The sequence below is a fragment of the Semicossyphus pulcher genome, unplaced genomic scaffold, assembly GCF_022749685.1.
Source record: "Semicossyphus pulcher isolate SPU_LCO1_2020_fin unplaced genomic scaffold, fSemPul1.0.p SCAF_10, whole genome shotgun sequence".
NCBI classification, from domain to species: Eukaryota; Metazoa; Chordata; class Actinopteri; order Labriformes; family Labridae; genus Semicossyphus; species Semicossyphus pulcher.
The window spans coordinates 15,457,988-15,473,862 of NW_027211604.1; the positions used below are offsets into that span (position 1 = coordinate 15,457,988).

The following is a 15,875-nucleotide window of genomic DNA, read 5'->3' on the forward strand; positions in this document are numbered from 1 at the left end:
CTGGGATTACAATTCTGCGCATGTGCAAGAATTTGGAAGCTCCAATGCCTCCTTCAGGGGTGGTTGTAAATATTGATTTTACGCGTGTTTTAGTAAAGACAGTATGGTAGCCATGAATGCAGCAGCAGGGACTCAGAGTTGAACCGTTGGGGCTTAAATTTCGGTCCGAATACTGCCTAAGAAAAATGGCATTCATGTAATTAAACGTACTGGTAGACAATTAAGCTAAAAAGTGTGATAGTCTCTTTACCTAGAAGTCTGTGCCGAGGGAATTGCGCACAGTGACTCCTCGCATTCTTATGCTCTTCCTGGTCCATTTCATATGACCCCCGTAAAAGCACCGCGTTTGCAGCAGGATTTAAAGTTGTGCCATTATATTTGAGCTGGGGGCATCAACTGGATATACGGTATAGGTAACTGTCGCACCATGTATGTTGAGATTATATCTAACGTTAATTAGTTTAGCTACAGTCTGTAGCCTATAGCTTGTAACCATAAGGGAGGTCAAATAAGCCTAGACTCCAAAACTAAGCAATTTTCTGTGTCAAATTAAATTGTAGCATAAAGTAAAATCAAAATCAAAATGGGTTAAAAGACGAATGGTGAACTGGGATCAGCAAATAAAATACAATGTATACCTAGCTGTCTTTAAGTTAAACTTAACGCATAGTCTATAATGAAAATTCAGATATCAGTTATTATAATCCCTTGACTATATTGTCTTTCTTTCTTCGATCAGATTTGTCTACAATGTCGGATGGCACTAAGACATTAGAAAATGTCAGAGAGCTTATTTTATCAGCTCACAAGGGCTCCACGTTAGAAGATAAGATCAACTTTTACAACTCCTGGGCAGATAACTATGAACAGGTGAAATAACTTACACACAAAAAGATGATATCAGCAAAATGTTGGCCCTAATTCTGTCCAGTTATATTTAAGAAATGTACCTAAACTCATATCATTGTTTTAGGTGAATGCAGTCCAGGAATGTAAAACATGGGGCTGTGTGTGCTTCTCTGTCCATGCTAAAAGCCACTGCTCTTTCCTTAAATGTGTTGATGAGTAGGATCTGGTTGTTTTGGACTACCGTGCACCAGGTCTAGCAGCGCACAGGATCTCCTCCCATTTCAGTGGTGATCATGAAGCAGCTGTTGTGTTGGATGTGGCCTGCGGTACAGGACTGATGGCCAAACAGGTGAACTCACAAGACAGGGAACAAACTCCATAATTAAAAGTTGCAATTATGTAATTAAAGGAGAGAATTTACTCACAGAGTATAATGTATTTATCTGAGAGTGAAAAGAGCAAAAATATTTCCTACTGAATGTGAACTCTGTGTGGATGTCAGGTCTTTTCAGTCACAAAAATAAAGAATTTCCAGTAAATGTCTTATTTTCTGACTTTGCGTATTTACTTTTTTGGATCAAAACTCAATTAATATCTTTCCTTTCTTGCTCCTGCAATTTTTAACTCCATTAAACCCTATTAACATCAATTCTTGTTATTATTATTATTACTTTTTACCTATATATGTGACTGATTAATAACTGAGTGTGTCTTTTTTTTACAGATGAAGAGACATGGATTTAGCCATTTTGTGGGTGTTGACGGAAGCGAGGGTATGATGGAGTTGGCCAGACAGAGCGGGTTGTACCAGGACCTGAAGCAGTGCATGCTCGGAGAGGAGCCGCTCCCTGTCCAGTGGGGTAATTTGAAGCTTTATTATTTTATGTTATGGATATTACTGACTCAAAAGGGATCTACATGCAGAGTGATATATTCTATTTTCATGTTCTGATTGATTAATTTGTGATATATTAGTTGTATGCCGTTTGCTTGTCTGTGATAGAACTTTATTTTGAAAAATCTCACTGAATATTATGGCTATTACATTTTGTCTTTTTTTAGTATTGTCATTAATATTGTTAGCTACAGTTTTGGAACTGTTATTATTAGGGATACACAATATTATCGGCACGTTATCGGTATCTGCAGATAAGGGCTTAAAAATGACATATCGGTATCAGCAGATATGTCATTTTTCTGGCAATATTTTTTTGCTGATAAAACAACGCTGTAATTTTGCCTAAATGCTTGATGATTTCCTAAAAAAAGAAAAGAAAATGTTAGTTTGAGTAGTTTTCTTATATTGCCCAGTGAATGTGTCCATTTTAAAAAGCACCGTATTATGTTATTTCTGAATCTGCCGGTTGGCCACTACAATAAGAGTAGGCATGATATCAATTCCACTACAGGGGAGACTTGATGTTCTCTGCAATAAGGTGGAAAAAACATGCTCCTAATATATCGGTGTCGAAATCAGCAATCGGCAAAAAGGGTTGGAAAATATCGGCATATCAGATAGTGGCAAAAAATCCAATATCGTGCATCCCTAGTTATTACATAATTTAGAAATATAACTCTCTTTTCTTCTTCACTTTTCCACTGCTCTTCTCCTCACTCCCCCAGCAGGTCTGTTTGATGTGGTTGTAATCATTGGAGCACTCAGTGTTGGTCAGGTCCCAGTCTGCGTAGTCAGAGAGTTGTGCAACTCCACAAAGCCAGGTGACACTATGTTGTTTTTTTTCTGTTTGATGCTGCTCAACTGCAGTTATGACAACCAGTATCTCTATCAATGCACTGTCGACTCTTGTCCACTAGGGGGCTATGTTTGCATGACGACCAGAGGTAACTGTGACAATCTGGACTACAAAGCAGCCCTGGAGCGCGAGCTGAAGCAGATGGAGGAAGAAGGGCTGTGGTCTTGTGTTGAGGTCACTGAGGTGGAGGAATGGGAGAAAGCGGTGTCAGAGAAAGAGGAGGGCTACATACCTGGTGCTGTGTATCTCTATAAGAAAATATAAAATATTGCAGGAGAATGTAAATATGACATATTCAAATTACTCCCAATACATCTGAGTTCCCCCGGGGCGCTGGTTTAGCTCAGTTAGCAGAGCAGGCGCCCCATGTACAGAGGCTATCGTCCTCGTCTCACTGATCCCAGGTTTGACTCCCGGTCTGCTGATCATTTGGTGCGTGTCATCCCCCACTCTCTTCTCCCCACATTTCCTGTCTATCTTCAGCTGTCAAGTCAAATAAAGGTAAAAAAGCCAAAGAAAGTACTCTTAAGATGTAAGTTCCCTTTTTACTCTGCTTTACAAACAGAAGTTGGGGATGCTGAATGTGTCAGTGGCAGATGAATGGTTCAGTTGAAAGAAACATGACACATCGGTGTAATTGTTGAAGGAGCCATGTGTTATGATGAGGGGGGTGAATGCATCAGTGTTTAGTTCAGAATTACATCATCAGTTACAGAATTGCAAAAAGTGTGGCTTTTTTCATTTTCAGATTGATACAGTGAAGGCATGGATGTGATTAAGTATGGCAGACATTTGTGTCATTACAAACTGAATTTGAATGATATATATATTAGATATAGATATTTGATTTTACAATGTTCAACTTGAATAATTGAATTCAAATTTTCAATTCGAATTACATGACTTGAATTTATATTGTAAGCTTGAATAATTGCACTGAAAAACTGAATCTGAAATAGCCCCCCCCCCCTTAGCCCCTTGCCATATGTCTCCCCCAAAAGAGAATGGGGGCGACATACGGCAAGGGGCTGAGGGGGGAAATGAGCCAGGAGCCGCTGCACAGAGGACTGAGCCTCTGTATATGGGCCGCTGAGCTAAACCTGCACCCTGATAAATGCTGTTTAATGTCAGTTAAATATTCATTATAATTTAATATTCAATCATGTTTAAACTCATGTAATTTGATTTGACTGGGCCTGATGTGTTTATTTGCACCTTTAACCACCAGGTGGCACTGTTTCACAAGGTTATGAGACGAAGTTTGACATCGGTCCTCGTCAGTCCTCACATAGGCCGACTGTTTTGGCCTCAGACTCGGTCACCCAGGCTGAAGGGCAAAAAATGCACAGAACTTGATTTTCAGATCAATCCACCGACAATGGCAAACATGTCAGGCAGAACTTTAGTGAAAGCATGATGAAAACATGGGCAAGAGATCACGAACAAGTCCACTGAATGTCATGACGCAGCAATAAAATCTTACATTTGAATATTTCTCTATGCACAGATAACACAGTACATATACAGCTCTGGAAAAAATTTTCTCTGGTTCTACTATTTAACAACATTTCTCCCTATACTTCCACATAAAATATTCTCTTATAGGTCTTTTATCTGCAGAAAATGACGACTGGTTGAAGAAGATGCGTAAATGTTTTTCAGACCTCGCATAATGTAAAGACAATAAGTTCATTCAATACTAATGTTTTAATTTAGGAAGAGTTCACAAATCAATATTTGGTGGAATCACCTGGTTTTTAATTACAGCTTTCATACATCTTAACGTGCTCTGTCACATTCCTGTTTGTGTTGCTAGGCCGTTCTTGCAGCTCGGCTTTGCTTGATGGCTTGTGACCATCTGTCTCCCTCTTGATCACATTCAGGAGGTTTTCAACAGGGGTCAGATCTGGATTGGGCTGCCCTTGACGTATAAAGAGAGATGCTGATTTAAGGAACAACTCTTAATTTTAAATAAAGTAAGATCGTCAGGTTATAGCATCCTGCATAGCACATAGTCTTCTATAAAGGAAAACTTGTCTTGTATTGTACTTGTTCATTTTGCGTTGCAGACACCTGTCATCATTAGACTATGACTTCATAATAATGCAACTACACATTTGAATAAGCAAAGCCAAAACTAGAGCACATGTTAAATAAACACGATTCACTGAAACTAAGCTTGAATCTTCTACAAACATTGCAATCATCCCTCCCCTAACACCGCATGCTTCCGCTTTAACATCACTCTCTGTCAAACCGGTTAGTCCTGTGGATTTTAATAGCCAGGATGAGAACTCTAAACGTCCAGGGGGATGCTGTAAACAGGAAAGGTTCTTTTCAGCTCACGTGTCACATGTTAGCAGGTATAATGCAGTTCTAGAAGGGGGGGAAAAAAGGCTACTACTTCAATCAAATCGTAGTAATTTATTGAAAAGTAAAGGTACAAATATCTGTCCAAACAATCAAACAATCATAAACCAATCACATTTTATAGTTGTAACAAAAAGCTGAATTACAATCTTCACAGAAACATCAGCTCTTATCTGCATCCAGTGGGGTTTTTCACGGCTGCAGAGCTCTTCAAAGCAGCACTTGTTAAAAAACGCACTCGGATTAAAGTTGCTTTTTGTCCAGCAGAAGCAAACAAGCTAAAAAGTCTGAGGTAAAGCGGACGGATACATCCTCATTCAGTGCATAGAAACAGTGAGAAAAAGGTTGGTAACAGCGTAACATTAAGAAGTCCATTTCTGAATACGTAAGAAAACAAAAGCGTACTTCACTTGCACCGGGATTATGTTGTTGCATTGTTCAGTTGTAGTGCAAATAATAGATTGAAGATGCTATTCTCCTGCTCGATGATGATTGCAGTTCACACCGTTTCATGCATGCTGGAGAAGAAAGAGAACTAAATGGAAAATCAACCTCATGACCTAATTGTCTCTAAGAACTCTCAAAATAAGTAAACTTCTACTTCTAAATCACTCTCATGTAAAACATCTGTGTTGTGTGTGTCAGCGTAAGTGCGCATGTCGTGTGTGTTAGTATTAAAGGTATGTTCTGGCTGGATTAGAGGATGCGTCCTCATTTTCACTCTTATCTGATGCATTAACGTCCATTTCTGCTCGTTTCAGCTGTGACTTTGTCGATGGCGCTTCGCTGTTTTCAGATTTAGTCGACTCGAGTCTTTTCATCTGGGACTTTGTGGACGGTGCCCACGATCTTTCTGACTGTTGCCTCGAGCCCTGATCAGGCCCGTCTTCCCAGGGAGGCCTTGTGTACAGCTGAGACTTGGTGGATGCTCCCTCGTAGCTTTGAGACCTCGGAAACACGGCTCCGACAGGCTGGGACTTTGCTGAAGGCACTCTGCTGCGATGAGAACCTGTGGGGATTGACCCATTGGAGGAGCGGACCACCAGGTAGCGGACGGAGGGGCTTTTGTCTTCGTCGTGGGCTTTTAGAGGGCATGTTGAGCTGATGAACAACCCCCCTCCAAGGATAAGCAGAATGGATGCTCCCCAGCCGATGTAGAGACTGGCTCCGATCTCTCTCCGCTGAGCGTCTATGGAGGCGCTGTAGAACTTCCTCACAACGGCCCCGGCCGCCCAGGATGTGGGAATCAAACAGAGCAGCCCTGTGGCAATCAGCACGGCCCCTGCTGCAATGGCCACCTTGCTCTTAACTCCGCCTCCTTCACCATCCAAAAAGCGAGTGCATTTCCCTCCAATGAAGGCCAGAATGAGGCCTATGCCGCCCGTAGTGATGGCGAGGACGGTGAGAGCCCTGGCGGCCTGCAAGTCTGCGCTGAGGGCGAGGAGAGACTCGTAAGGTTTGCACTGCATCTGCCCCGTGCTCTGGACCACGCACGTCATCCAGATCCCCTCCCAGATGGTCTGGGAGGTGACGATGGTGCTTCCCACAAAGGCTGTGACCCGCCACATGGGCAGCACGCAGCTGATGATGACCCCGGCCCAACCCAGGAGGCACAGGGCGCTGGCCAGCATCTGCATCCCCAGAGACGCCATGATGGAGAGGTGGAAGGGAGATCTCTGATGCCGCTCGAGGAATCCTCACAGAGTTTGTCAACTTCTCTCTTCAGTGGAACAGCTTTCTCTCCTGCTCTCTTCTCTTGTGTCTCTCTTGTTTGTCTTTCAGCGTGCGAGGCTGCCGTTCACACACGCCTCCATCTTTGCGCGTATCTTCAGCTTCTTCTTTTCTTATCACAGATACAATGTTGCCAAGTATCTACCCGAGGAACTCTGAGTCTTGTCTGACTATTTCAGTCGTCCGTCAAGCCACAGGTGTGTCTCACTTCATCCTCTGTTCATTTGTTTACAGCCTGCTTTCCCTCTGTCTCCCCCTCCTCCTCTGAACGCCTAACTGCTGTCCTCTCCTCCCCCTTCCCCCTCTCTCTGTCTCTTCTCTCTTTATTTCTTTACCTGAGAAAGCTCTCTTCTCTCTGTCACCTGAGCGGCTGCCTGTGTGCTACTGGTCAGGTGTAGCTGCAACCGCACCTACTCTATTGGGAAAAGAAAGGGGAGGAGGTTAGTAGGAAAAAAAACAGAGAGAGAGAGAGAGGCTGCTGTGAAACGGTGACATCATCTAATCCCTCCCTCATTATCTTCATCACACGAGATTGTTTTAGAAACAATGAGCTTTGGGTGAAGCAGACAGAATGATCGGCCTCTGGGCATGAGCTTTGTTTAGGCGCTGAATGGTTCAACTGGATTGCAAAAAAACGGAGTCTGATTTGATCCTGATGTTAATTCATGTGTGAGTTAACAGTGTATTGGTGTAAACGCATCCACTGGCAGAGCATACGTGCATGCGAACACGGATGTGTGCATGCAGAATGTGTTCGTATATACCAAAGGTAGGACGTGAAACACAATCTCCCAAAACCAGTTTCATTCTTGGAGCAGCTTCGGACGCAAAACCTGTTTGAAACATGCAAAACTCCTCCCCTCCCACACACGCACACACACACACACACACACACACACACACACACACACCTAACCCATTTATCAGGCTCAAAATAATCTTTAATCTCGCTGTCCTTGTAAAGTTCAGAGGGATAGTTTTGTTGTCATTCCTTTTATCCCCACGACTAAACTAAATGTCATATTCACAAAATAGTTTATTAAAGGGCAACACATTGTATTTATTGTATAAAAGTAATTATTACAGTTTTAAACATGATCTTTGAGTCATTTGAGTGTGGCTTTATTTCTTATCATTTTAGATACTGACGTCTCGTTCCGTCATGCAAAAGTTTGAGCAGTTTTATAAGAAGTGAAAAGATTAATATACAGTGAAACAGAAACACAAACACAAACACAGTCATTTATTATCACTCAGTCGTTTGTTTATTAAGCACAGTTTTTTTTTTTGGCAGGAAGGACACACTTTGTCACACAACCTGTTTGTAAGGATTCACTCAGGTGCACACGAAAAACCAGATCTGTGGCATGTGTCGTCTCCGTGCTGTAACTGTTCTTCTGTTTGAGGAGCCATAAGGAGATTAAAAATGGGTCAGAGAGAAATATAAATCAAATGTCATAATCATCGTACAAATAATCAACATTACTGAGAGAAGCCGCAGTGTCCGGCTTAGATACAAAACAGAAACTAATCAGAAGATTTCACATAAATACTCAGTGTTTGATATGTAGCCGTTTATCACACGTGTTGAATCTAGCAGAATATACTTTTTACAAGACGCATGACAATCGAGCACGTTTTTAATACTAAAACACATGAAACTCATCTTCATGGTACAAACAGAAGACGAACTCTCCGTCTTGTCTTTTTCCTTCATTCTGTCCGAGGTCTTTTTCCCGCCGAACATCTAAACGTACGCCTTGCTGCTATCCACAGATCGAGCCTTGGAGTACTTCACACCGTAGTCGTTCTCATCTCTGGGGGGACAGGAGCTGCAGAGGAGCCCCCCGCCCAGGAACAGCAGGCCTGCAGAGCCCCAGCCGATGTAGAGCGAAGCCCCCAGCTCCCTCCTCTGAGCGTTGGTCAGGACCGGGTTGTAGAAATCCCGAATGACGGTGTTGGCTGTCCAGCAGACGGGGATCAGCACCATCAGACCTGCGATGATGAAGATGATTCCGGAAGCGATGGCCACTTTGCACTTCTGCCTTTCATCCTCCACAAAGTTGGTGCACTTGCCTCCGACTACACCAAAGATGATCCCGAAGACCCCGACAATGATGGCGATGACGGTGAGCGCTCTGGCGGCCTGCAGATCTTGTGGTAAGGCCAGGAGGGAGTCGTAGACTTTGCACTGCATCTGTCCTGTGCTCTGGGTCACACAGTTCATCCACAAACCCTCCCAGATCACCTGAGCAGTGACGATGTTGGCGCCGATGAAGGCCGTGACTTTCCACATGGGGAGAGCGCAGATGATGATGCTGCCCAGAAAGCCGATGACGGCCAGGGTCAAACCCAGCATCTGTCTTCCAGTGGACACCATGCTGAGGCAGAGAGCGAGGACTGTGTGTCGCTGAGAGCTGGAGGAATTTAGCAGTGAGACAGACAAAGGAGCAGGTTTTGTGTTTTATTGCCCACTCAGAGGACAGGCTCACAGCGGTTTCCTCACTTACAGATTGTGTTGGTGAAGTTGATGTCAGAGGGGGAGTTTTTTTTCTGAGCTGAAACTGGTTTGCTATGAAATGTTGCCTGACCACTTTGCTGCTCAAACGTAGTAAAAGGACAGTTTCATGCACAAAGAGGCGCTTCTAACGAAAAGAAAAACACAGAGATGCAGCATTTAGAGAAAGATTGTTTTCTCATAATAAACACACATGCCTTGATTTCTGTAACTCATGAAAGACATTTCAGATTATTCACCAGTGAACATTTAGTTTTGATGATACTACAGAGGGACTTACCGTGTGATTAACACTGAAACAATGTCGCTGCACTGTGACCTCGGTTTCAGTGTCAGTTTCTTTTTACTTTGATTTTATTACATGAAGAAAACAACACTGAACTTTTGCTGCAGCCATAAGTAATTTAATATCATGTTACTTTTTAAATACATACCTCAATTTATTCTTACAATGCCCAAAGTAGAGATGTTCCAGTATCATTAAAATGCATGACAGTCATTGTCAGTGAATGTAAAAGCAGAGGTACTGTTCTGTTTGGTGAAGATCACGCTGTCAGTCGATACCAGCAGCGCACGGACACATTCAGGAAATTCCCTCTCGTCCTCCTCCCAGCAGAGAGATTGGCATCTGCACAGCACCACCTGTGTGATGTGCATGTGTTCACTGTGTTGCAGAATATGTCTGACGAATGGGCCAGTTCATGAAACATCAGCACTTTGGTAACGTTGTTTCTTAGGAGACCTGTAGCTGACCTCCGTTCAGCTGAGTCATTGCATCAAAGAGTTTCTCAACACCAAAAAAGTTTTTTTCACAGTTATGCTATACTCTTTTTTTCTACTGGGTTGGCTCACCTGAGAAACCGGCCTGCTGCAGGCGTAGTGATACTGGATTGTTCAAGAGGGAAAATAGTGCCAAGAAAACGGCGCGGTATATGAAATCCTATTACGATGATTTTGTGTTGGAAATGGATCACCATCGCCTGCGTGTTGTTTTTGAAGGGTAAAACCTTTTTGTTTCATGACCCTGGCATCTCACCAGAACTACTTATTCTACGTTTGGAAAACGCAGTTAGTATTAGTATAAGTATTTTCATACAACTTGGTGTCTCAACTATCCCTTTAGATACTTAGATTAGAAAACTATGCTAAATATATACATGCACCAAATGATCTGCAGACCAGGAGTCAAACCTGCGATCAGTGCATCCAGGGCTGTGGCCTCTGAACATGAGGCGCCTGCTCTGCCAACTGAGCTAAACCAGCAACCCTAAATATACAGTTTTAAGTCTGCATTTTGTCATCACATTTATAACACCGGAAAAAAAGGAAATAAATTATATTCTACCAGAGTCACTGAGGTACTGGGGTGCTGGTTTAGATCAGTTGGTGGAGCGTGTGACATGTGCAGAGACCACAGGCTGGTCTCCAGCTCTCTGCCCTTTGCTCCGTGTCATGTCCTCTCTCTCCTCCCAATACTTCCTGTCTCTCTTCGGCTGTCAGCTGCAACACTAAAAGGCCATAAAAACAATCTTAAAAAAGAAATAAAATAACATAATCTAATCAAGTTTAAACTGTAACATACAAATTTCGACGATCCACACGGACTCGCAAATCCACTTTCAGGCCCCCTGCGGTAATATTCCCTGTGGCTTTACTGGGGATGTCACACACCAGATTTGGCTACATTCCCACAAATAAGCCCCTCCCCTTTTATGGTGTCTCAGGTCTGTTTAAGGATTGTACATCCCAGCCTGACTCGGAGCTTTCCTGAAGGAGTTATTGTCGTGCACCTGGGCCACATGCTCCACCATCCTCGACCCAGGACGATCACCCATCCTGGAGCCGTTTGGTCTCATGACATCAGAATTCAGCATGGCCCTGCGGGAGGAAGCGTAGCTGAATTCACTGTTGGTGCTGTACGGCATGTAGGAGTAGTAGGAAGGCGGGGATCTCTCCTTCTCCCCACAGACACAGCACATCAGAGTACCACCCAGCAGGAGCAGGGCAGACGAGGCAAAGCCGATGTAAATGGAGGAGCCCACCTCTCTCTTCATCGCCGGCGGCACGAAGGGGTCGTTGTAGACAGAGGCGGTCGCTGCAGCCGACCAGCTCACTGAAATCAGGCATAGGATGCCGGACAGGATGCACAGGACTCCACCAAGAAGACTAGCCTGGAGAAGAAAGAAGAGCCAAGGACAAAAGCACAGAGGATTATGGAGACCTGGATGCTGTGTATGCTGGCTGCCTCCAAAGGAAAGCCAGCAACATCAACAGAGACACAAAGCTGTCTGTCTGCCCCCCTTCTATCCTGGAAAGATATCGCACCATCAAAACTAACAGACTGAGGAACAGCTTCTTTCCCCGAGCTATAGCCTCCATCTGCCTCCCCCCACACACAAACACACCTACTAGCTGCTGTAGCACTGCTGCACTTTAAATCTGCTGCAATACGGACACAGTGCAGTTTATCTTAAACACAACTTCAGCACCTTCTTTCTGGAGGAGGACGAGCTCTGAGCCTCTAAGGGGTCCTGTGGAGCGCCACTGCAGTTGGCTACGCCTCCGCCGAGGAGGGTCACAATGAAGCCCAGGAAGCCGGCCAGGATGGAGATCAGTGTGAGGGCTCGTCCCGCCTCGAGGTCAGAGGTCATATTGATGGATGTAGTCTGTCTCTTGCATTGTAACTGACCTGTAGACTGCATGATACAGTGTAGCCACAGACCATCCCACACCTATACAGAGACAGAGTGAATATTCAGCTGGACAAGACGTTAATTGATACTTCATGTGAATGTAAATAGTTGTACAGGACTATTACTTTGTGTACAGTAGTCTGTAAAGTGTTCTTGTAGATGGATAAGCATGATAGATGATCATATTTGTGAAATGAGTGAATGAATGTGATGTTCAACTTACCGCTTGTGCAGTCACAATATTTGCCCCGACAAAAGCTGTCTCGCGCCACATCGGTAGTCCACATGTCAAACTTACTCCTAAAACACCCATCAGAACCAGCGCCAGGCCCCCGATCTGCTTCCCCTGACCCCCCATTTAAAATATATACAGCAGTTAACTAAAACAAGCCAATTCACCAAAATATACCCACTATGACTCAATATGTCACGTCTCTTGTCTCGTTTCTGTTGAAATAGAGACTCGGACCCTTGTGTCAGCCTGTTTTGTCTTGCGTTAGTCAGATGACACAAAATCAATAGAGATATGCAAACGTGGTCCAGATAGGCAGCTTGTGAGCTTTTCTGTAAACACACAAAGGGTATTCAAACACCTCGGAGCTAAAACTAAATCTAGTTTTTCAGGCTTTATTGCACATTGAAACGGACCACAGAGGGTCTCAGAGTATTACTTGTTCTCTCACTGTTTCAAGTCGTTTTATTATCCACACATTTTAACTTGGAATATATAGAATATTGCAGATTTTATAATAATTGTGTGGGTGCCGCTTTAGCTCAGTGGTTGAATTGACGGCCCATATTGTCCTATAGATTACTGATTTGTTTCATTGCATAGTATTTGTGTGTTGCTATATTATGACATATATCTTTAACTGGACTTTCAAATCTGTAGTTTTATGATACTGACTGCTTTATTGTTTATTACACTGTTTATGTAAAGGCCCAACTAGGGACAAGAGTTGAAAATTAGCAAAAGCTATAAACTCTCTGTGCAACACATCAGTTTTGTATTATGTACTGGAACTATGTTAAATTGCATCGTCTCTATCAAATAAAATGAGACAAAAAACATAACAAATATTTTTGTTCATACAGAGGACACAGTCTTTGATTCAACTCCCACCCTCGGCCCCTTGCTGTGTGTCATGCCCACACTCTCTGCCGATACTATCCACTGTCCTCTCACGTAAACACGGTATAAAAGACCAAAAATAAAAATACATATATAATTGTGTTAGAGACAAAATATGTGAAGCAGAATTTGTGTACAAAAATACAAAGTGAATTTATTGGTTTGTTTAGATACAAAAATACAATTATTTAATTTCCTCAACTGGACGGGAAAGAGTATAAAAGTGAACAAAGACATTTTTTTTCCTACAATTTGACTTCTTTCACATCTCTTGCATGACAAAGAGTAATGTCACATTTTTATGCAGCTTATTTCTTACTTCAAAATGCTCTTTGAGTTCTCTCAGAAACTCAAGAAACAAACAAACATTTCTCGCTGAAAATAAAAATAATTTCCTCAGCATACTTTAAAAAAAGACGACACCAAGACTTCAGAAACAGTTTAGTTTTCTTGCAGCATCACTTTTGGTAAACTCACTTAAACAAATACGCAAACATTTCTCACAGTGTACAACAATTAGCTGAACCAGACTTCATTTTTAAATCCCTTCACTTTAATAACAATCATAAACGTTGGATGCCCTGGTCGTGCACTTTACTGTACACTCAACAGGCTACACTTTTTCATAATTTACACAGATTAGAACTGATTTTTATAAAATGTCAGAAGTGCATTCAAAAAGTAGCTGTAATCAAAGCTAAAACAAAGTCCGTCACAGTAAACACTTCTCTGTATGTTTTGAACCACAGTCTGTTGATCACATCATGGCATCTTCCTCTCTTCTCCTCAGCATCTGTAGGTGCTACACAAAACCCCTCCTCCTATCACGAGCAGAGCTCCAGACGCCCAGCCCACATATATGGAAGCTCCGAGCTCCCCCCTCCTCCCCTCAACCACGGGGTTGAAGAAACCTGTGATGATGCCGTGAGCTGACCAGCTGACAGGAATTATACACAGCACCCCCGCCACTATAAACACCACACCTCCAGCCAGGCCAATGTGCCCTTTGTACCGCCAGTCGTCACGAAAAAAGTTGGTGCAGCGGGCCCCGACCACTGTGAGCCCGATGGCCACCACGCTGACAGCGATGGAGACGCAGATCAGAGCCCGGGAGGCCTGCAGTTCCTGTGGTAAAGCCAGAACGGAGTCATAGGCCTTACACTGCGAGTGACCGGTACTCTGGATTACACAGTTCATCCATAAACCTTCCCAGAAGACCTGAGCGGTGACAATGTTTGCCCCGATAAAGGCCGTCACCTTCCATGCAGGCAGGCCGCAGACGAGGATGGTGCCAAGAAAGCCGACAATTGCCAAACACACACCAACAAGCTGAGTCTGCATTTTGTCAAAAGAATAAATCCAAGACAGGTCGGAGAGTTTGCCACAAAGTCAAAGACGGAAACAAAATCCACCGTCAGTTAAGATCATTTTTGGCACAAAGCTTTCACACGGCTGGAGAAGCTGCTGGTTGTGTTTTGCTGCATGGTTTTCTCTTCAGGTGTGGGAATGCAGAGCGCCGGGGAGGAGACTCTGCTAGTTTTCAGGTCAGGTTTCTTGCTTGTCCTGATTCCTGCTCACGATGAATAAGTGGGAGGGGAAAGCTGCCAACAAAAGCAGTCCTGTATCAGAAACTGCTCTGTGGCCCAGATAACAGGCTCTCTATCACACATTTTAAATGGATTGAAGCAGTACTTTCATCATAAACAAGGGAAAGATATAAACTTAAGTTTTGAACCAATCTCCTACCCGTATAAGCAGAAACACACTCTGATAGTTATTTATGATACAGACAACAAAGTAGGATTAGAAAATGTTTGCAAAGTGTCACCCTGGTTTGGATATGCACGGCAGATAATTCAAACTCACTGTACGGCGGCTCATTGGGGGCAATTTAAGACAATTGCAAGGAAATGAATGACATTGATTTACAACAAAAAAAATGCTGCAAATTGGGAAAAAATAACCAAATAAAGATGACAAGATAAAAATGAAAGGGCCATTTAAAAATAAGGACTGTTAAATTACAGGACAAACAAATGAAACTAACAAAAATTGATATTAAAAAAAAAAAATTGGGTTTCAGCAGCTTTTTAAAATTGGTTTACAAGTTTTATTAGAATGCACTTTTACACGCCTCACCTTTCCAACTGACCAAGCTGCCACACTAGTACAGCTGACACGTGAGAGTTAAACTTTGCAGTTTAATGTGCTTTGGGTTGGTTATATACACACACGCTTTTGAGAGGCCTTTTGGCATGCAGGAAAGGGGTAAATAAAATGGCATGTTATTTAGCTGCTTCAGATTCTATGGTATTCTGAAATACTTGTATACATTTTATGTAATTCTTAAAGGAAATATCCATAATTAAAAAGCATACATTTGGATTATATTTGACACAAATCAGGGCAACTTTTCTAGTGGTTGGTAAGAGCTTTTTGTACGGACGTAGCTGCAAACACTGCATTTGCAAGATAGTCAGCAAAGCTTTTTGAAGACATGCGGTCACTCGCCACCTTTAACATGAACTGTGGCCAAGAAGTAACTCTGAGACACTAGCAGCCTAAACAAGGAGCAAAGTAGTTTACTGCTACCATTTTCACATTTGTCCAGTAGCAACTAGATTGAATTCAGCCATTTAAGGCAGAGTCAACACCGAACGGCCATCTTGAAACCATTGTCTTCACTGAAGACAGCATTTATCCCCAAACATGAGCAAGAAAGAGTAGTTGTCTTAAAGGAGTTTTATTAAAATAAGTCATTAAAACGCACATCATAAACTTAAGACAATAAAAAAACATTACTTCCTCAGAGCAAGACAAGAGTGCAG

General features: G+C 42.8%; 5 protein-coding genes across 7 annotated transcripts; 1 reads left to right on the plus strand and 4 right to left on the minus strand.

Annotated features, from left to right (window-relative positions):
- Nucleotides 1-151: 151 nt before the first annotated feature.
- On the plus strand, nt 152-4,037 carry mettl27 (methyltransferase like 27). 3 transcript variants are annotated; one of them, XM_069666299.1, is made up of 6 exons: nt 152-429; nt 740-870; nt 1,070-1,198; nt 1,574-1,709; nt 2,473-2,568; nt 2,665-4,037. In XM_069666299.1, the coding sequence occupies exons 2-6, from the start codon at nt 751-753 to the stop codon at nt 2,865-2,867; spliced, it is 684 nt and encodes a 227-aa protein (XP_069522400.1). In that variant the 5' UTR covers nt 152-429; nt 740-750; the 3' UTR covers nt 2,868-4,037. The 3 variants fall into 3 exon arrangements, with proteins under 3 accessions (XP_069522400.1, XP_069522417.1, XP_069522408.1); XM_069666316.1 differs by having other exon boundaries at nt 2,476-2,568; XM_069666307.1 differs by having other exon boundaries at nt 152-413.
- A 927-nt stretch (nt 4,038-4,964) lies between these two features.
- On the minus strand, nt 4,965-7,079 carry LOC138594981 (claudin-4-like). Its single transcript, XM_069666286.1, has one exon. It carries the CDS (start codon nt 6,623-6,625, stop codon nt 5,648-5,650), a length of 978 nt encoding a protein of 325 aa, XP_069522387.1. The 5' UTR covers nt 6,626-7,079; the 3' UTR covers nt 4,965-5,647.
- A 739-nt stretch (nt 7,080-7,818) lies between these two features.
- LOC138595037 (claudin-4-like) lies at nt 7,819-9,717 on the minus strand. Its single transcript, XM_069666359.1, has 2 exons — nt 9,657-9,717; nt 7,819-9,349 (listed from the first exon to the last, which is right to left on the minus strand). The coding sequence occupies exon 2, from the start codon at nt 9,082-9,084 to the stop codon at nt 8,452-8,454; it is 633 nt and encodes a 210-aa protein (XP_069522460.1). The 5' UTR covers nt 9,085-9,349; nt 9,657-9,717; the 3' UTR covers nt 7,819-8,451.
- A 1,235-nt stretch (nt 9,718-10,952) lies between these two features.
- LOC138600841 (claudin-4-like) lies at nt 10,953-12,273 on the minus strand. Its single transcript, XM_069672367.1, has 3 exons — nt 12,139-12,273; nt 11,712-11,954; nt 10,953-11,393 (listed from the first exon to the last, which is right to left on the minus strand). Exons 1-3 carry the CDS (start codon nt 12,271-12,273, stop codon nt 10,953-10,955), a joined length of 819 nt encoding a protein of 272 aa, XP_069528468.1.
- Nucleotides 12,274-13,175: 902 nt separating this feature from the next.
- LOC138595057 (claudin-4-like) lies at nt 13,176-14,537 on the minus strand. The gene has a single exon (XM_069666378.1). It carries the CDS (start codon nt 14,386-14,388, stop codon nt 13,834-13,836), a length of 555 nt encoding a protein of 184 aa, XP_069522479.1. The 5' UTR covers nt 14,389-14,537; the 3' UTR covers nt 13,176-13,833.
- Between the last annotated feature and the right edge of the window lie 1,338 nt (nt 14,538-15,875).